The sequence below is a fragment of the Ursus maritimus genome, unplaced genomic scaffold (genome assembly GCF_017311325.1).
Source record: "Ursus maritimus isolate PB19 unplaced genomic scaffold, ASM1731132v1 scaffold_4, whole genome shotgun sequence".
NCBI classification, from domain to species: Eukaryota; Metazoa; Chordata; class Mammalia; order Carnivora; family Ursidae; genus Ursus; species Ursus maritimus.
Genome location: NW_024426552.1, coordinates 39372334 through 39394492, shown reverse-complemented (window position 1 = coordinate 39394492; position 22159 = coordinate 39372334). Strand labels below are relative to the sequence as shown.

General features: G+C 34.4%; 1 protein-coding gene across 1 annotated transcript in view; it reads right to left on the bottom strand.

The window, feature by feature from the left end:
- Positions 1-22159, bottom strand: part of EPHA3 (EPH receptor A3) — a 351034-nt gene that overhangs the window by 244248 nt on the left and 84627 nt on the right. The window contains exon 3 of the mRNA XM_008704448.2: positions 6871-7531. Within this exon, the coding sequence (XP_008702670.1) occupies positions 6871-7531 (661 nt within the window). The remainder of the gene's footprint in view (positions 1-6870; positions 7532-22159) is intronic.

Below are 22159 nucleotides of genomic sequence, written 5' to 3'. Positions count from 1 at the left end.
ATAAAGTACTAATTCATTAATTAGTATCAAGATAGTTAGGTCGATCTAGTCTTAACTTGTTGGAACTGTATGTGACCTAACAGTCAAATGTGCTCATTTCAAATTAGATGAAATGAACATCGTTACGTGTCTGAAAGACCTAGTAGATCCAAAGATAAATAGCGTAAAGCATGTTCTCTCTAGAAGTTACATTCTAAGAATGCGTGGTTGGAATAGTTCATTCAGTAAGTATTCATTCAGTAAGTATCTAACTGAAAACTTAATTATACTCTGCTAGTTCTAGGCATGATGTTCCTAAAAAAGGACAAAATGTGGCCCCTTCCTTCAAGTAACTTCCAGTCTGAAAACTGGACAGAAATGCTTCTTTGTTTGTTTGTTTGTTTGTTTACTTATAACTAAGCTTACCGCCCAGCACCCAGCGTGGAGCCCAGTGCTGGGCTCAAACTCAGGACCTGAAGATCAAGACCTGAGCCGAGATCAGGAGTCAGATGCTTAACCTACTGAGGCCCCACGTGCCCCGGAAAGAAATGCTTTTGAATTCATTAAACCATTTGAACTCCTTGCAGTTCCAGAAGGTGCAAACAGACTCAGTAGTAGGTGAGAAACTTCGAATGAGATTTTCGATTTTCTCTACCTCCTCTGTCAGAGTAATCAGAATCTCCAAATCCTTTTGTTGTTGAAAACTTGACAGCTTCTTTGAGAGTTTCTGAATTGACAGAGGAATGAATGGAGAATAAGAACTCATATCCCAAGTCCTAGGTGAAACAAACATAATTATCAATAATCATCAAAAAGTCTAGCTGTCTTCATACATCACATCAAACACACTTTTCTAGTAAGCTGCTAATGTACAAAAACAAGGAACAAAGTTTGCATTCCACAATGAATGCAAAGAGATAAAACACAGAGCAAGAGATTCTTCAGTGACATTAATAAGGTACTTGGTACATTAAGTCTAAACAAAGTTTGTAGGAGCAGGAATATTTATAGTAATGTCCTGGTATCTGCCTCAAATGTAATTAATTGACTATATAAAAATCCATTAGCATTCTCATTTTTTCTCTCCTAACTAAATCAAGGCAGATAGCATAATTCATTAGCCAGGACTGAAAATATAATAATAAATTTCACAAGGTTCTCTTGGCATTAATGCAAAATTTCTTCACATCTCCAATCTTAAAAAGTTTAAAGAATTGTGCTGGGACGTAAGAAATACAAATGATTTCCCTAGCGAAATAAATCAAGTATATTTTGAATGTTAATGATTGAAAACAGCAGATGATTAAGGTTTATAATTTTAATATTTAATGTTACCGTTTTAAAAGAGGTTTATCAAATCCTCTAAAAACAACTCAACCTGCAATTTGACCACATCCAGCCAGTTCACCCAGAGACCAGAAACATGGCCTAAATGCTTAAGCCACATACAGTAAATTAAAAGAGATACCATGATTTCTTCCTCTATCATTAAAATGAAAGAAAACCTATTTAACCTAAAGCCATATTTTAAAATTATATATTACAGAAACTACCAGAAAAATGAAGTCTCATTCATGATTTCTTACTTTTCTTATTAATTGTTACATTACTCTTTATCAGTTTTAGCATGTGTAGTTATTTTTTATGTGCATTTCTATTTTACCAAACTTATTATAGTAAGCATTCTCCCTTTTTCTGCACTTGCAGTTTGCACGGCATGCAATTCTACCAATACTTCTTTCACTCTTTTCTTATTTTCTCCCTCTAACCAATCCTTAAAGGAGAAAGGTGCACCACTTTCTATTCTTAGCTTTCCCGTGTTCATTCTTTCTTAGCAGAGTAAAGAAGACCAGGAACATACAGCATCTTATTGTAGAAAATTTTAATTTCCTATCACTTATATCCTCCCACACCAATGCCTCCTTCCTCATTAACACTAATAACTTATTTTTAGTTTAAGCTGTCATTAACTGAGCTCTGTTTAATAATTCAGTTAAAGATCAATGTTTCTTTAAAAACAAAGTCCAAACTATTTACCCCCCCCAACACACCCACAGATTTTTGAACTATGAACCAAACTAATTTAACAGGGATAATGTTCATCTTTGTCTTTTTTAGTGTGCAACACAGGATTTGGTACATATTACAGACTCAATAATTGTTGAATAATTGAATAAATGCTCAAAAGATATTTTCCACGACTTCATTTCAGGAAAAGTGTATTGTTGTGAAAGTTTGCATTATATAAAAGAAAAATGTAATGCTATGGTTAGAATTCTGGTCCTGTTTACAAAGATACCTTTGGTTTTAATTGTAGTTCTGAAATTGATTGGTGATTTTTTTATAGTAAAATGTCTTTATCAATATTTTTTACTATCAAATGGATATTGTCATATTTTCAGCATTTACTTAACCAAACTTTAACTATCCCAATCCATCTACAGTAGAATAAATAGTTCAGAATATTTCATTACTAAAGTCAGAACAAATGACCTGATTATGAAATTTAGCTCCTTTATAAAGCCTCCTTGTGGAATAAGGTCAGAACACAAAACTCTAATGGGACTTCTACCCATTTTGAGATTTTAAGATAATGGTTCAATAAATAAATTATAAACTTTATCTTCTGGAATGAGTAAGCTATGTAAGATAGTTAGCCTCTTTTCCTTAGTCCAAACAGTGATGATCCAAATCTGTCAATGCAAAGGCTTCTCATCATTAATGAACAAATTCCATTAGGAATTTGGAAATACTCAAAATTAATCTCTCCTTCCCCTACATTGCCAAAGTCCTTTGTACCCCTGGTACAAGACTGATTGGTCTGTCTTGCATTAAAATTATTCATTTATGTATTTGTCTTTCATTATGTATTTGTCTTTCACATATTTACCTGTAAGGTAGATATAATCCATCCATGTTTCCCCTGTGTCTAGTGCAGATGGTCAAAAACACTTATTGAATTAAATTTGATAGACTTTCTTTTTATATATCTAAGATGTTTAGTAATCTATATATATCCATATTTTATTAGATATCGCTCAGGCTAGGCTTAGTCTTCCCAAAATATTATATTTTTGCAGGTAACTCTTCTTTCTAAAAATTCTAGAAACAAAGATGTGGGAAATAAACTGAATTATATTAAACCTTATATTAACAGATTCTTGGTTACTTTATGCCAACTCACTGTGGTCCTACTCTTCTTTCAATGTACAGTACTCTTAACTCCAGGAGAATTTGTGTCCTTACGGGGTTTCTTGGTATCTGTCACCACTGGACTAAATCACAGGGAAGCAGTGTGGATTGAGGTTAAGATGGGAGCCTTTGGAATCAGACTGCCTGGTTTCAGAACTCCAATCCAACACTCACTCATTAAAGAAACTAAGGCAACATATTTAACCTGTGAAAGCTTTGTTCTCATTTTTTTTAAATTTAGATAATAATAATAGGTACCTATAGGTTATTTGGGGGAATAAATAAGATAGTTTGTAGACATGACTTAGCAAATAAACACACTGGTATCTAGTAAGTAATGACATTAAAAGAAAAGGTGAGTTCTGATACAATGCTTAGAGTGAAATAGGCACTCATTAAATATTCTTTTAAATAAGGTCAATGAGTCTTGTTTTCTTTTGTGTTAGGAAACTGAAAACCTATGGTTGCTGCTCATTCTGTTATAAAATTGTCCTGAGATGTTTAAAATCTAGCTACATGTGTGTTCCCTGTAGTGGGTACGTCAAGGTGTTGTCCCATCTTTTGTAAAAAAGATTACACAATATTATTTGGAAAAAATTTAAAAAAACAAAACTGATCTCATGAAATACATGAAGTTTGTTTAGCTCTCTTTTCATCTGCTTCTTTTCTGAGGATTACTGTTCCTCTCTGAGCCTGAACAGAAGCACTGCTGCTAAAATGTTGACTTGTGAGAGTCATAGCACGCTATTCAGACCAGCCTACAAGCTTACTAGAAAGCTAACTGAAAAATTAAAAACAAAAAAAGGAAACCATAGCCACCACAAGAAACACCAGCATCATCACCGACAGCAACAGCAAAATTACATCCAAGAACCAAATACAGAATTAATTGGTTGAGTATTGGATTTTTAAGACATAGTACAGTAATGCCAAACTAATATATTTAAACAAGTATTTGTTAAATATATAAATCAGAAGAAAGTAGAATACCTCTACACATTGTCTAATAATCCGAATACACAAAGACTTTGTGATTGTGAAAAGAAAGGAAACCAAAAGTCACCTGGAAATATCGGCAAATGTCAAGATATAAAAAAATGTTTCACCTTTAAATTACATCACTAAAAAAATCATCCCCCCTTTAAATTACAATCACATCTCATTTTTGTGGACCATCTCCAAGTCTACTACAATTATTTTTGTTGACTTAACTTTAAGATCTTTGTCTTAAAATAATTTGCTATTTATATATATGTATCTCATTCTGAAACTAGTATTTTTAAATGCTGAGAAAGTCTGTGATGATAAAGCATTACTATATCAAAAAGGTGCTGTTGACATCCTTCAACGTAATAAACAAGATTCAAGGTTATAAAACTTTCACATAAATCCTTATCTGTAGGGGAACCTAAGTGGCTGAGTCAGTTGAATGTCCTACTCTTGATTTTGGCTTTGGTCACAGTGCTGGGGTTGTGGGATCAAGCCCCATGACAAGCTCCATAATGAACATGGAACCTACTTATTATTCTTTCTCTCTCCCTCTCCATCTGTCCCTACCCCCACCTTGTGCATGCTCTCTCTCACTAAATAAATAAATAAATAAATAAATAAATAAATAAATATCCTTATCTCTAGGAGTAAACTTGGAATATAATTGAATAACATAATAGTTACTTTAAAAAGTAGTTCAGTAAATTAGAATGAGGTTAAAAATAAAGCAATTCTGATTCATTGTGAACTTGCTGAATTACAACTTTGTGACTCTTTTATTCTTCTACGAGTTTGTCCTCAAGACAGCATATAAAATAAGTTTGTATGCTTTACTTCTACTAATACTTTTATGTGATTCTATTTGCCTTACTGATACTTATTTTTCTATTTCTTGTAACTTTCAATAAGATTTTAAAACATACGAAAATTATTTAAAATCCAAACATCTAATGATTAAGTTTCTTGCCCAATGTCATATTTTATGAGATAGTTCTGCATAAATTCATACATATTATTAAGAAGGAAACATATCTATTTCTCTCCTGGTATGGATATCAGAGACTGGTTCCATAGAGACCAAATTAGAGAGACTGGACAATTTTGAAATTCCTCCTGAGTTAGGCCATTATTATTTTATTTAAAATAATTTTCACAGGGATGCCTGAGTGGTTCAGCTGGTTAAGCGGTTACGTTCGACTAAGATCATGATCCTACGGTCCTGGGATCGAGTCCCACATCGGGCTCTTTGCTCAGTGGGGAGCCTGCTTCTCCCTCTGCCTGCCACTCCCCCTGTTTGTGTGCTCTGTCTCTCTCTGATTAAAAAAATATATATTTAAAAAAATAATAATTTTCACAAATATCCTATGTCACAAAGAATACCATAGAGACAAAATATGATTTAAAGTGGATTATAAAAACTATTGAGATTTCTCTCCCCTCATGTATATAAGGAGTAGTATCTACTATGTTGTTTCGATTTTAGAACTTTCAAAACCATACTTAGCAATGATATTTCTGATGGTGCTTGCCAAGGATCTAAATAACATGGAGAAGTATGAGGCTAGAGTGTAGCTTTTGCTCTCATTAAGCTTTTTTCTATAGATTATGTCTATCGTCAAACCAAAAAGCTATTTTCCATTCACACTGTTAGAAAGGTTAATTTATGTATAAAGTATATTCATTTCTTCTGCATGGTTTGAGATGTAGTGAATGGCTACAAAGAGAATACGAAATTCAATTTCTTTTTCAGAATGTAACAGCAAACAAAGATATTAAAACAAACTAGATTCCCAGGACTAAGTAGCTAAATTCTCCTATGTATTTATACATTTTAAATTTTAATAATAATTTCAGTGTGTTCTTAAACCTTGTCTAATGCAAAATTAACAAATTTGGGGATTAGGTGGAAGTTTTCATCTGATATATCAAATTTTATATGAAAAAAAGATTATTTTTAGTTAATTTTACTTCAAGTGCAAAGAGCATTTTAATAAAAATCAACTTGGTGACAGTATTCAGATTCTTTGCTACTATATTAAGGATAAAATATGCATTCCAACCTAAGGTGTGGTACAGATATTCTCCTGGGCAGCCTAAAGGGCCAAACCATGAAACAATATATATATATATATTAAAATTACCTCTCTATATTTCAAACACCAAGGTATCAACCCTGGATTTTAAAATAACATCGTTTTTATTAAAGCACTAATGCATTGTAAGTAAACACGTATTTGATGCACAGACATCACCAAAGACTGTATTTTATAACAGTGAAGTACGTACCACCCTGAGATAGAAAAACACATAGTCAACACAGTATCTAATTCTGTTAGAATTAGATTACCTGAGTGCCAATGATGTTTCTTCCCTCTACATAAAAGAGGCCAATTTTTTTTTTCTTTCAGTTGATCTAGAGTTACAATACCAGAGTCATTAAATAGCAGACAAAACTTAAAAATAGCATATGTAACACCTCTCATGGGGTACAGGCCAGCACCACACAGTCAAAAACTGTTAATATTTCTACAACAAACTGTGGATCAGCACATGAAGTGAGATAAAGTTGGTCTATAAATAGACTCTGTTCGGTTTGAGGCATGTTTTTCTGCCAAGTGACTTCAGGCTGGGTTCATTTCTTTCAGTTACTCAATGAAAATAAACTCACAGGTGAGCAATACCACTCTAAGGAAAATAGAGAAGACTTACCTTGGCACATAAAACCTCTTTCTTCATAGCCAGCATCACACGAGCACTTGCCAATGGGTACAAGCCATTCGCCTTCTGTACTGCAGTACATCCTGGGAGGATCTTCCTCCTTAGAATTGTTAACACAAGATCCTCTAACCTCCACCAGGGATTGGGAATCCATGGGTACTGTGTCTGGAAACATTGCCAGATTCTTCACCGTAAATGGGCACTTTTTGAAGTACACTCTCACAGACACCAAGGCAACACAAGCGCCGACATCTTGAAATGCCAAATAAAATCCCTTTTTGTTGACAGGACCTACTTCTCTAACCTCAGTGTTGAGTTTCAGAATACGATCCCCAAGATCCATTTGGGTGAAACTTTCATCAGCCGCAATGGTGTCAATCTTCGTAAACTGATGTTCTCGAAATTTGACCCCATGATCATCATCAGACTCCATGTAGTACAAATTGAAAGTCTCCTTGCAAGTTCCCAAAACCAATGGAATGCTATTGCAGTCCCGTAGAGTGAACTTGAGCTCCACGTAGATCTTCTGAGCTGAGTTCCTGGGGACCCAGTTTGTCCTCAGCCAATTATTTTGACTATGATCCATGACATTGCACACCTGGTAAGTCCTGATGGGTGTGTAATGTTCATCAACACCACTGATCTCTTCCCACTGAAGAATCAAAGAAGAAGAAAATGAGAGGCAGAATTAATGAATGAAGAATAATAAAGAATAATGAATGCAAGATGACGGTGTTAATGAAATCACAGGATATACACAATTATTAGAGAGAAACTTCAGTGTTACTCATTAAAGATCATGACATGGAGCAACTCCATAACATTCTTATAAGTAGGTTCATTATTTGCAAGGTTCTCCGAGTTCATTGATGCTGAATAATTTATAATTTTGATGAATACATTTGAATTGTATTGTGGTTTGTGGGATATTCAGGAAAAAAGTTGCTTAGCAATTGATTCTACCTAGACAAATATTCCAGCATCAAAACCTCAAATCAGTTATCTCAAATAACACTATGAAATGGTTTTTTGTACATATGGTTTTGATTGTGTTTTATTTGTTTGTTATTTAAAAAGAGAATGAAAAATACTGCTGCCTAAAATAAATTTTTATTCATCTTTTCCCAATTTGGTCCAGAATTTAGTAAAATCAAAATCTGGCAAAATAAGGAGAATCTAAATGATATCCTTACCACATATCTCCATGCATGACATTTTTTAACATACTCAGTCACTTCAAGGAATATATGTCGAACTATGAAAGAAAATTTGAAGTAAAAATACAAACATCCCTCCCCCTGCCAACAGAATAAAAACCGAATAGTTACACACAGAAAACAGAAGATGTAAATGTAGTGAACAATTCAATTCTTAATATCTTTTACTCACATTGAATTTTACACAAGCAAGAAATAAGTGGCTATTTGGGTTTTTGTTATTACAGCGGTTAAGGTTATCCCAACATTTTTTTCAATGCAAAAACACTTAAAGTTTCAAGACTTTTTAGGACAGTGAAGCACTGCTTTCTGTGATCCTTAGAATGGGTTCTGGGAAGCTTTTAAGCTGGCATCATGTTCTTTGTGGTGGTACTTATAATTCTGCAACTATTATACCTTCTGTTTCTAACTATTATACCTGTGTCTACACTTCTTTTGCCATGCCAAATTTTGCCTTATGTTGCCAGGAAAACCTATCTTTTGTCATGTCATACTTGAATTCAAAGCCTTCTAGACTGCCCATTGTCTATACAAATAACTTCAAACTCTTTAGTTTGGTATTGGCATTCTTCCAAAAACCAATTCCAGAATATATTTATGTTTTTCTAAAAGTCTGAATGGAGATTAGTGAATTACATATTTCAAATACTATGTCCTTGTCAGTGTGAACTTTTTTACTGTTGTCAAAAGCCATGTTAGATCTTCTTTTGTTTATGGTATAACCCCAACTTGACCGTGCTCTTTTCTTGTTGAAACCTTCCATACCCGTGCCATTCTTAAGAAACATTCTGTACTATATAACTTTTGCGGGTTTTTTCCCCCAATTTTTATTTAAATTCTAGTTAGTTAACATAAAGTTCAATATTGGTTTCAGAAGTAGAATTCAGTGATTCATCATTTATGTACAACACCCAGAGCTCATCACAAGTACCCTCCTTACTCCCCATCACCCATCTAACCCATCCCCAACCCTACCTCCCCCTCATCAACCCTCAGTTTATTCTCTATCTTTAAGAGTCTCTTATAGTTTCCCTCTCTCTTTTTTTTCTCCCCTCCCATATGTACTATATAACCTTTATTAAATGCCTTATGCATTTATAATTTTAATCCATGATGCATGTTAAGATTAGTTTAATTTTGTTTCATCTGCATTTGCTACATTTTGGACCTCTTCATAACCTCCATAATATGCAGCACACAATTTCATCTTTTGAGAGATGTATAAAAATTATCATTTTTCTCATAATATGTGTAGCAATCATTCAAGGGAGTACAAATATAAATTTCTTACAACAGAATATATTTTAATTTTGTAAATAAATATATAAATAAAATCCTTGTGAAACCCATTAGAAATACATTCTAAATTCTTTTCTCCATTAAGAGAGTTAATTATTTTCATCAGGAATGGCAAGTTTTCAATACTTGACTAAATCGATGGCATTTAAAATATATGAACATTTTTCTATTTTTATATATTAAAACACACAGGAATTCCAATCCATAACTTCCAGTCACAGCACTAGATAAAATATTAATTTATTTAATTGATGGTAACAACAAGGAAGAAATATAGCATTTATTGGCCTTTAACAACATTAGAAAAACAATTATTTACATTAAGATGTTTGAATTATCAAATCCAATTTGCAGACCCCACCTATATGATAAACAGTTTAAAAACTTTTATTCTCCCTTGCTCTCTACCAACCTAAAAACAAAACAAAAGCAAATAGTAAAAAGCACTAGTTATGTTAATAATCTTAATCATTCAAGGTCTAGAATATAAGAGAGGCACCCATTTCCTGGAAGCGAAATTGGCTTGACTTCACTGTCATACCAAAAGTCCAACAAAGGAATAAATTTAGACTGTTTTAGAAAACCCTAGACATGATATACAAAATATATCTTAATATAAGAAAAGAAAATGCCCACCCGGTACTTTTAATATCCACTAATACACCATTTTCAAACATGCACTCTATGAATGTATTATACAAGGATCTCTTAAGAGAAAAGGTGTACATATAATTCTCAGTTCTGATGATTTTACACTGAGTTGCCTTTAATAGTAAAGTCACAGTCAAAGTAAAATTCATTTACATGTTTAATATCAGAAGAATATAAAGAGTGAACAGAGTTGGAACTTCAAAAAACTCTGATGTTAAAAACTCAGTATTATGTAGAATCTATTTACATTGGTTCTATAATAGCATTGTAAAGAACTATGATAGAACTAGGAAAAGACTCCATAGAATAAATGCTTTACATAGACATTTTACAGAAAATTAGATCATGGATATCATTATTTAAAAATAAATTAAGTGACTTAAAACTTTTTAGGTCAAGGTTTTTTGGGGGGCTTTTTGTCTTTTTTTTTTTAACAGAATAGATATGAGTTTGTACTTCAACTGATGAACTGGTTGTAAATATATTCTGCTATGAATAGTATTTTACTAGACATCAAAGAGAGGTAATGACCATATAGAGATTTTCATCATTTGATATAAAATATGATTTTAATTATAGAGATCTCACTGTAGTTTAACATTTTTCCTCTCAATGTTAATTTGGCAAGCTATCACAAGTCCTTGAATGCAGAGGTAGAAATTGCAAGAAGATAATGCAAACAGCACCAGCATGCTTTGCACATAAAAGGTTGCAAAGAACAATTATCACTTCATTAATCTGTAATGAAGACCAAATTGCCTGTTAAGTGATGGTGGTTTGCCATCTCAGTCCACTTGCAAAAACAGCAAGTTCCAAGCCCTAGCATTTGCTGGGGACTAAAGACAGTAGAAATAAAATCCCTAAGTGAGCATTTTCTCAACAGCAGCAGCAACAACAGAAATCATTAATTAAAGCTATGGCTGTAATGTTTACACTTTAGAAACTTAAAGAATGTCCATGTTTACCCTTTCTTCCTACTCTAAGACCTAATGTGTGATGTTCATAAATTATTAGAAATACTATATTGCCATAGTAATTGTCCCAAGGAAAACTTGGAAAAAGAAAAATGGGTGTCATATAGACTTGGTGACATATAGAATCAGGCGGTACAAAGAAAGCATATTTCCCTTCATTTTCCTAATTAAAAAAAAAAAAATCTCAGCAAGGGGTTTTCTTCAGCAGAAGGGGATACAGAACTAGGAAGAACTCAAATTTTTTTCTAAAGGTTAAATTCCCCCAAATCAACAATTCCTAATTCCCACATTCTTACTCTGAGCTTTTATTATTAGACCACAAAGCCCGGAGCTGAGTTCTTCGTTGTTTTTTTTTTTTTTTTTCCAAATTATTACAACCATAAGAAAATCATGTATCCAGACTTCCTTCTCTAAAAAGGTCATTCTGAAACTTATTCCCAGAAGCATAAACACAATGAACCTCCCCACTATCAAAACACAGGGTAGGATACAAAAGAGACAATTTGTATTTTTCTAGATAGAACAGTTCCTTGTCACTGAGTGAAACATGTATTTTGAGAGGAAAGCATATTTTTAATAATTGATCAACATTTAACCTAATAACCATCATTCTGATAAATCTTAATTATAGTAATTAAGGATTTATACTCTATATTAATTACTCTCTTGGATACATTTTTTAGCTACTTGCTTAAAGGGAGTATGGAGGAAAATGTTTACATTTTCTTTAAGAGAGGAGAACCTGTAATATGTTTAGTGCATAGGCTAACATAGTTTGGGAAATACTTGAAAAGTAAGAAAAAGAACTTCCCATGATTTACCTTATAAAATTTAAAGCCAATTTCTCAGAAATTTACAGATGACAATAAAAAGAAAATGATCACTGATATTCTTGTGTTTACAACATTACATTTGCATTTCAATGGCTAATAAGAAACATATAATTCTGCACTTTGCAATGTGATAATGATGCTAATGATGACTAATCTTGCACTCAATAATTGTATGTGATATTAAATTGATTCATATTATTCTTTCTCCACTCATGTTTCTTACTCCCAGGTTTATTCCCATCTGTACACACACATAGCTATTTCAAAATTCAGTGTTCATCCTAGAAATATCTGAACATTTAACATGCATCAGCATTTTAAAGCTGGAGATGCATAATCCCTTAGAGTAAGAATGTCACCATCAAGTGTCAGGCACAGCTATATCTACAAAAATCATTATATTTCCATTTACTCATAGGTTTTTAGCCCAATCTGGTCTGAAAAGCACACATACATACAGACACAGATATATATTTCTAATAGTATTACATGAAAAGGTAGAATAAGATAAAACAGTTGAAACAAATGAGGAATACATTTTTTTTTCCTTAATTTTCTTGCTGTTGATGTTGATTTTTGGTCAAATCAGAGAACTACATTTGTAACCAGGGATTGAAGAGAGAGAAGGGGATTTGATGTTGGAAAGCCAGTATCAGGTAACAAGGTGTGGTTAGAGTCTAAGAATAGAAATGCCCAAAAGGGGCTTGCCTGGGGCGATATGGCCGACAATCTTCCTAAAATGACTACAATCCACGCCCCCAGCCACTTTAACCCCTAAGTATTCGGCAGAAAGTTGATTATCATCAAATTAGAATTGCCTTATTTAAATGGAGAGGACAACATCCCACTTGGGTCAAGTATACTGACAAGGATTGAAAAATCAAGAAAGGAGTGAAAAGCCAGAGATTATTAATAAGGAAAGCCAACAAAAGATTTCAGAGAGTGAGACAAAGAGTTAGAACCAGGGCGATATAAGAGCCCTGTGCAGAATTCTCAGGAACATTGGATGCACCATGTTACTTTCTGTAGTTGTAATAAGCTGCAGCCTGTTAACGGCAGTGCCTTCAGAAAGCTTTTGGGGGTGGTGGTTCTTGGGTCCCCTATCTGGGTCTACCTTGGATCCTCTGTCCTTACTTTCTTTAGCCAGTGTCTCACACTCACAAATGGTTCCATCCTCATTCTCAGTAATTCTCAGTTCCTTAAACCTCTGGACTGAGACAAGAACCAGAGTGTCCCCTGCTCCTCCATTCCATGATTTGATTTTAGTCATTTTCCTTCCAGCTGGGAGTCAGTGGTACTGTGCTGAGATCTCAGGGCAGTTGCCACATCTTTGCACCTGTGGACGAGTGTGCCATATTTCTGACCACACAGTCTGTCTAATTCCCTACATCAATCGTTCTTATTTCCAGCTAAACATTAGTCAAGGACCTGTTTAAAAATACTGTTTCATGGGCATCTATCCAAACTAATTCTTTTTAAATTGCCTAGGCTATTCTAACATACCCCTAAGATTGAGAACCAATGTTATATGAACCTGCCAACTGGATTATTTTTCTCTGATATCTACTTGACTTGGCTACATACTCCAATACCAGCTTCCAAGACTTGTGAATCTCCTCAGAAACTTTGTCTAAAGTTTCTAGATAGCACTTCTCCTTCTCTGTAGAATGGCCTTTTCCTCAGCCCTCATCCCATCTGTTTGAAGATTTTGGATTTGCCAAGTCCCAGACATGCCTTATAGAAGCTCACCTGAATAACCTCATCTTCTACCTCCCACAAAGATTTGTAAGATTCTATTATAACAAATAAAGTAAATCTCAACATAGTGTTCTTCTATTTCACATCTGGTGGTAAATGCAAAGCATGTGCATTACAAAAAGATGTAAACAGTGTGTGTGGGAGGGTTACCTTCAAGCACATATTTCTCCCGGCATGAAGGCCAGAAAACTGGTTTTAGACATGTTACTTTTTTTATAGTTTGCTATAGTTTGGTAGTTTCCTACCATGATTTTCTGTGGTGATTTCGATATTCTAAGATGCCTCTCTCATAGTAGTTTCATTAAATTCTACATGCACTTATTAAATATTTCTATGTAAAGCTTAGATTAGAAACTGTGGGTAGTAAAAAGATAAGTAACATGTGAATTTTGCTATCCAGAAGTTGATGCTGGAGAGAGAGGCAAAGTGTCACATAAGGCAAAGGATGATACGCTTGCTCTTCAAGGTACTGCAAAGAGCTGTGGAGAAAGGAAGCATTTCCACTGGAAGGAAATTGTGGGAAAACATTAAGGAAGAAGAGATGGACAGATAATAAAGATAGAACTTCTACAGGTGGAAAAATGGTGCCAGATATATATATATATATATATATAGATAGATAGATAGATAGATATAGATATAGATATATAGATATATAGATATATAGATATATAGATATATAGATATATAGATATATAGATATATATCATGTGTGGGAACAGAACCTGTTCAAGGAACTAGATTCCAGTTAGGATAGAACACAGGGCACTGAGCGGTGGTCTGTGGGCAGTTACTTATAGCAGAGGGGTCAGGGCCGACGTGGAAACATCACCTGGCATGCCTGGTTTTCATTTGCTACAGTGAGAAACCACTGAAGAGAGGCACATGGTCAGCTCTGGACTGAGGGTTGATTCTCCAGGGAAAAGGAGAGGGCTTTAGAAAGACCACTGCAAAATCAAGAAGAGTGGCCTTAAAAAGATGACCTCTATTGAATGAATGTACACTGAACATTTCCCAAAAGATTATAAAAGGATATAAGTGTTTCTTATGAATGTATGCAGGATACACCCACAAATGCAGAGAGTAAGACAGCTCATTATATTAGAACTTTTTGATGCCTAAAAAATATCTCAGAAAGATTCCTGTTTCTACTGAAATACTGCAAGAATGGACAGAAAAAATATCATGGAACATGCACATAAATAAATACATTTATTTTAAATTTTCTCTTATGAAACAGTGTTCTCATTAGATTCTACATATCTCCTTTCAAGAACATTTAATTTATACGTATTGAATAACTACTGTGTGCCAAGTTCTATATCAATAATTTAGAGGAGACAAGGTACCTGTACTTAAGAAATATATTGTCCTTATGTTATATTCATTGTTATATCAACTTTCATTTTATAAAGACATAGTCACTTATGGGGCACCCAGGTGGCTCAGTCAGTTAAGCATCTGCCTTGGGCTCAGGTCATGATCCCTGTGTCTTGGGAAAGAGCCTGGCGTGGGGCTCCCTTCTCAGAGGGGAGTCTGTTTCTCTCTCCCTCTCCTTCTGCCACTCCCCCCAGCTTGTGCTCATGGTCTCTCTCTCTCTCAAATAAATGAATAAAATCTTAAAAAAAAAAAAAAAGACATAGTCACTTATTTCTTTATTCTTATTCTTTCTCCTTTACACAGTCTCTGGTTTGGCTCATCTTCCCCTCTCAAACATCTAACCCTGTGCCTAAAATCAAGTAGCCAATTTACTAAATTTACTAAAATTAAATATCACGTAATGTGCCTAATATTAAATTACATAACTAACAAAGCACAGGAGTATGCTTTTGGATACATAATGCATTGAATTTTAAAAATCAGGGGCGCCTGGGTGGCACAGCGGTTAAGCGTCTGCCTTCGGCTCAGGGCGTGATCCTGGCGATCTGGGATCGAGCCCCACATCAGGCTCCTCTGCTATGAGCCTGCTTCTTCCTCTCCCACTCCCCCTGCTTGTGTTCTCTCTCGCGCTGGCTGTCTCTATCTCTGTCAAATAAATAAATAAAATCTTTAAAAAAAATCAATATTTTGTATAGTTATGTCTCAAAGAGTGGCCCTACTGAGTAAATATAAAACCGATTCCACGTTTATAAGAATTTTTGCATTTTTTTAAAAAGAAGCAGGAAGTGAATTTCTAAAAACTATGTGTCTGTAAAGTTATGATAAAGATTCTTGACTAATTGAATTTAAATTAAAAAAAAGAAAAAATCACTCTCAGAAAATATATAAAACATGATGGAAGTATAATCTGTATCATGCTTCTTTTTTATTTTTAATATTTAAAACTTGGTCTATTAAAATTCTATAAACAGAGAAAAAAGATTTTTGGAACAGATGGTGACAAAATTTTGGAAGATGAAGAAAAAGAATCTTAAAGTCTGGGAGATGGTGGGGTGGGATTGGAAAAACTTTCAAAAACGCATCAAAATGCTTAAAGGTCTACCAAAAAAGAGTGAATTTCTAGCCAGAGGAATTGACTTGCAACAGATATGATGTACTAAAATATAAAATATACCATGGGGAAATTTATATAAATTCACCATTGTCAACAGTTTTCAATTAAATGTGCTATTTGAATTTATTTTTTCTGCAAGGGGATAAAGGTCAATATCAAAGGAAATACAAGAAAACGTAATTTGCCCTATAGAGGTGTGGTTTTAAAAGTGAAATATTTCTATTTATAATGTAAAAGAAACATAATTGCAAATATGTTATTCTTAGGACAATAACCATGAAGTATACCACTATCTAAAACTTATCTCAGTAAAGAAGTCAATGCGGTTAACACATAATTTAATAAATCATTTATCCATTCCATAAAACTTGGAAAAATTGTTTATATTTATCAGAGATTTTCTCATTCTGTGTTCCTATTCATACATATCCAAATGACTTTACTCTTTATGAAATAAATTTCCCTTGAATATTAGGGAGTAGGACATTGAAACTATCATGTTTCCAATTCTTGGGAAAATGTTCAATATGAAATTGTCCAAAGAAAGGTAATTTTAGAATTCAGTATAACTGCTTGGAAATAATGGGGGGAAATTCCATGCACATTGGCTTAACTTGTCTAGACTGAAAACTGTGCTAAGATGGACATTTACAGAATTATTACAAATGGCCAACTACTTAGAAATTAATGCATAGCAGTGACAGCAGTACATTTCATATCAGTTGTGAGATTCATGTAATTTCCTGCTATGATAATGGGTCACAGCCACAGTAATTCATAGCAATTTACAATATACCTGTGGAGCACTCACAGTGACGGAAATGAAATTAACTCATGTCACTGTGGAACATATGCTAAGTTTCATAGATCTTCAGATAACTAAGTTTATTTTTAACACAATAAGTGTAATTCTTGAGAGCAATTCCCTGAAATGTAAGCTGCTTTACAGCAATGATTTTAAAGCTGCAGACTTCTTCAGTTCTTTCCACGGTGGGGGGGGGGGGGGGCCCCACCCTACTTCACAGGAACATTTTAATCCTTTCTCCATTGAGTATCCTGGGGAACCCAGATTAAAAGTCTAAACTCTTTGGACAAATGGACCCCGGATTAGAAACCTAGCTCTGCTAATTAATAGGAGATTCAACAGACTATGATTTAATTTACACAACTATAAAATGGAAAAAAAAATAATAGTAAACTCTGGAGATGGAAGAACACCCAGGAAGCAGTAAACAAATTTTATTACTCTGCCAAAGCTAAATTGGGGTATGTGGGTGCCTCAGTCGATTAGGCAGCTGCCTTCAGCTCAGGTCATGATCCCAGGGTCCTGGGATCTAGCCCCCCATTGGGCTCCTTGTCAGTGGGGAACCTGCTTCTCCTTCTCCCTCTGCCCCCACCTCACTTCTGTTTTCTCTCTCTCTCTTGCTGAGAGAAAGTTAACAGAAAATGTCATTAGAATACACAGATTTTTTTTTCTTATAATTTTCTTTATAAAATAATGCAAATACTTTTTAAACTCAAGCTTTCCTTGTCTCCCTTTCTTTTTTTTTTAACTAGTCTAGTATTTCTTCAAATTCATTTAAGATCGTCATGATTGTGACAAGTGTAGTTGTTTCATTGTTTTGAAATTCAATAAATATAATAAATGACAAAAGTTAACTGAATATTGGACTACATCATATTTTTATTATAAATGAGTCTGCTGTCTTTTATCTATGATAAATTTGATATTCTATGTGGAGTGAAAGTTTTGCCAATAATATTCCACACTTTACCAGGTACTATATATAGTTCTGTAATTTTATTAGACATTGCCCTCCAATTCCTTTCACTATTCTTTTTTTAAATATAATCTATCTACATAACATATTAACAGTCATATGCTATAATTTTTTAAGATTTATTTATTTATTTTCAGAGGGGAGGGGTAGAGACAGAGGCAGAGAGAATCTTAAGCCCACCCCCCTCTGAGCACAGAGCCAGACATGGGGCTCGATCTCACAACCCTGCCAATCATGACTTGAGCCGAAACCAAGAGTCAGATGCTTAACTTACCGAGCCACCCAAGTGCCCCATTCATATTTTATAATTTAATAAATAAAAATATATATTGTTATTATGTTTTTATTCCATACTAGTCCGTGTGTTGTATCAATTATCTCATGTCTACATGGAGATAATAATAGTTGCACATAGGATTTTTCAGTTGCTTAATAGATGATATTGATAGTTAATAAGTGCTTACATAGTTCTTACCTACTAACTACATAAAACAAATACATATCAAGCACTTACATATGACAAAATTGTTTTCTGGTATTACCATTATGATAAAGATGCAAAAGTCATGGTTTCCTGCCCTTGAAAATCTTACATTTTGAAAAACAGAAATATGTGTCTGTAAGTCTAACATTAGACAGTCATTCATTTATTCCACAGAAACTCACTATAGGTCAGGTATTCTTCTATGCCCTGGGGACCTCTTCTTCGTGAAAAACATAATAAGGAAGACACGGCGTTTTCATAAAGCTTATGCTCTACTTGAAAGAAAACAAAGAGTAAGCGCACACACACAGGAACACACACAATAGGTGTAGTGGTGACGCTCATTACAAAGAAAAACTGAGATAAAAATAGGTTAAGAGGACACGGTGAGTTGATTAAAATGATATTTTCAATGGGGTAACTGGGAATAAGGTCTCATTTTTGCAGTCACTTGAATGAAGGGAGAAGCCAGGCCAAGAGAATATCTGCTGATAAAGCATCGCAGGCTGAGAGCACAAACTCTATTGACTATGAGACTGAGGATGTTGTTAAAATCTAGGCAGAACACAGAAGCCATTGTGGCTGAAATGGAGCGATCCAGGCATGAAGTGATGAAATATCAGATCAGAGAGGTAGTTGAATATAAGTGCATTTAGGTCCTCATTGACCATGTGAGAGAGAATGAGAATTCAGTAAAGGGTTTGGCCACAAGAGTGACATGGTCTGACTCATGTATTAAAAAGGTTAAAGGTTGCTGTGTAGGAAATGAACTGTGAGGAGAAAAGGTCTAAGAAATGAGATCGTTAGGAGGTTATTATAATAGCTCAGGTGACAGAGGACAGGATGTTACTGGTGGAGGATAGATCAAACTCTGGAAATATTTTGGTAGTAGAGCCAAAGGACTTGATGATAGATTGGGTGTGGGACATTAGAGGAGGGTGGAGAATGTGATCTATCCATCAAAGAATGGCAACAACCAGTGTGAAACCAGAGAAAGACAACAGCAGCTAGGAGGTGGCATTAAGCAAGAAATTTAAACATGAGTGGAATTTTGACTTGTAAAAACAGGTGATGATGGAGAAAGAGGGGGAAAAAAAAACACATTCCAAGCACAGGAAACAGTATGGAAAAACTCATACAAACACAAAAATACCAACTGAGTTTGGTCATCCTGAAGCTGCTTAAGTGAGAGATGAAGCTTCCTTGATTAATTGAGCATTTACTTACTAAGCACCCCCTATACACTAGGGATTCCATTAGGTGTTAGAATTATAGCAGCAAGCAAAAATGATCTGAAATTTCTCTCCTCCAGGAGCTTACATTCTAGTGGAAGAGAGGCTAAGAAACAAATAAAAACCAAACAAGATAAAGAATAAAATTTGTGTTCTTATGTAGTGGTATGTTTTAAGAAAAAATAAAGGAAGCAAGGAGACAGTTGTATGGCAGGGGGATGGGGGGGGGAGATTTTAAAACCAACAGCCCAGAAAGACCTCACCAGAAAGGAGATGTTTAAATAAAACCCTGAAAGGATGGCTCATGGCAGAGGAAGACTTCACTGAGGAAATATTTGAGTAAAGAAGTATGGATGCATCAGGAAAGAGCATTCATGGCAAAGGAAAAAGAAGTAGCAGGCCCTGAGGAGTATGTGGTATGTCCTAGGAAGAGGGACGGAAAGAATATAGCAGGGGCAGAGTGGGAAAGTTGGAGGAACTAAGGTCTAATCCTGGGACCTGAGCAGAGAACCAACAAGACTTACATTGCAGAGCCTCAATCTGGCAGCTCTACAGAGAATAGTAGAAAATTGGAGGAGTGGCAGATGATCTTGTCAATGGTTTGGAATGTAACTGAGGCTTTTCTCATCATTCAAGAGATTCAAACAAAGATCAGATTTAGGGACATCACTTTGGCAAGAGCATTTCGGATGGTTTGGAGGAGGAGTGGAGGGAGAAGAATTCGAGAGTTATTGTGGTTAGTTAAGGGAGAGTGAAGGAAGTTTGGCCATTTTGCTCATTATTGATTTCCAGCGCCTGACAGGTATCCACATCATCCATTCATTGAATGAGAAAATGAATGGGTTAATTTTTGAAAGAGACTAATATTTCAGGAGTAGGACTATGACTTGGCAATTGATAGATATTTGGCTTGACTCTGAGGTTTTATTTTATTTTATTTTTTTGACTCTGAGGTTTTAAAGCTAACATTTGATAATCATACTGACCATTTTATGAGGATGTTACTAGTAACAGGCTTTCTCAGAAATGCATCATTTTATCCTTTCAAAAGCCCTATGCAGCAGGTGCTATGATCAACTAATTCTACAAAGGAGACAAAGGAAAGCTTAGTAAGAGATTCAACCACTTGCCCCAAATTGGACAGCTGTTAAACGATGGAACCTGGACTCAAACTCACAACTCTTCCCTTACTAATCCTTTCTTATTTTCCACTGATCTGTGTTGGTGACTTAAAAATAATGTCATTAGCAGACAGAGGCAGCAATAGAGGTAGGAAAAGTTATAGGAAGAAGAGGATCAGTTTTGTTTAATATAAGCCAAGTTTGTTATGTCAATGTGAAACACAAAGACTTTTTCAAAGGTTAGAAAGGTCATCTAGAGGTCAGGGGGAACTAACGGGGTATAAGGGTAGAAATTCAGATTTTGAAGTTGCATAATTAGAGCTTTGGGAATGGTTACGATGATTAAAAAAGAAAAAAAGGAATTTTAGAGACCGTATTTGAAATGCTTTGTATTTAGAGGTTAAGAAGAGAAAGATGAGCTGATGAAAGAAATGGAACGTTTATAAAAATTGCTCTTTCAAAGCATCTATATTGAAATCATCTCCACATCACAAAAAGGTTTTTAAGTTAAGTATAGTAAATACTGCTGGAAAAGGAGCATTTATAGAGGTAGGATTGGAATAGGAAAAAAACAAGTCAGAGACAGCAGACAAGAGAGAATTTCAAGATTTTTTTTAATTTAATATGAAGAATAGAGTAAAAAACATATGGTCTAAGAAGAATAAACCAGAAAACAGAAGGATATTGCTGACTTGGTGACTTATAAAAATGTTTTTTTTTTTTGTTTTATAGGTAGCAGAGGTTTTTCCAAAACTTTGTGGAATTAAGGAGGGTATAGAAGAGAAGAAGTTGAGGCAGTAATTGTAATTTTTTAAAAAACATTTTATAATTGAGCAGAAAAAAATCAGTGGATTCCATGGATACAGAGCCTGGAATAATCCATTTACCACGTAAAGAGACCTTGAGACTTTCTTTACAAGTAAAGAAATTGACATCTGGAGATAAAAATATCCAATGTCACAATGCTAATAAGGGTCCAACTAGACCAACCAAGATTCAGGTTTTATGCTCTGTCCTATATTAGTGTCAATATACCATACTACCTCTGCAAGAAAGTAAGGACTGATTTTCATGTCAGTTTTGGTAGAACACTGATCTACTAGTTACCCATAGAAATTTCAATTGGAAATTCCCCCTTGGTTACAGGATTAATGGGTTTGAAACAAATCCAGAAGCATGGTATTGCTCTATTTTTAGATGAAACCTGTTCTTTTATTTTATAGTATGTTTTAGCATGTTTTGAAATATTAATATTTTTTAAATAAAAGCTACACTCCAAAAGAATATTTGAGAATAGACTAAACTCTAATTCAATCCTGACTTAAAGACATCTATAAACAAAATAAATGTGGCAAATATTCCACTACAAAAACTGTGATCATATATGTTCTACAATATATAGTGTATAGTGTTTTACAACCCAAAGTAAATGTGAT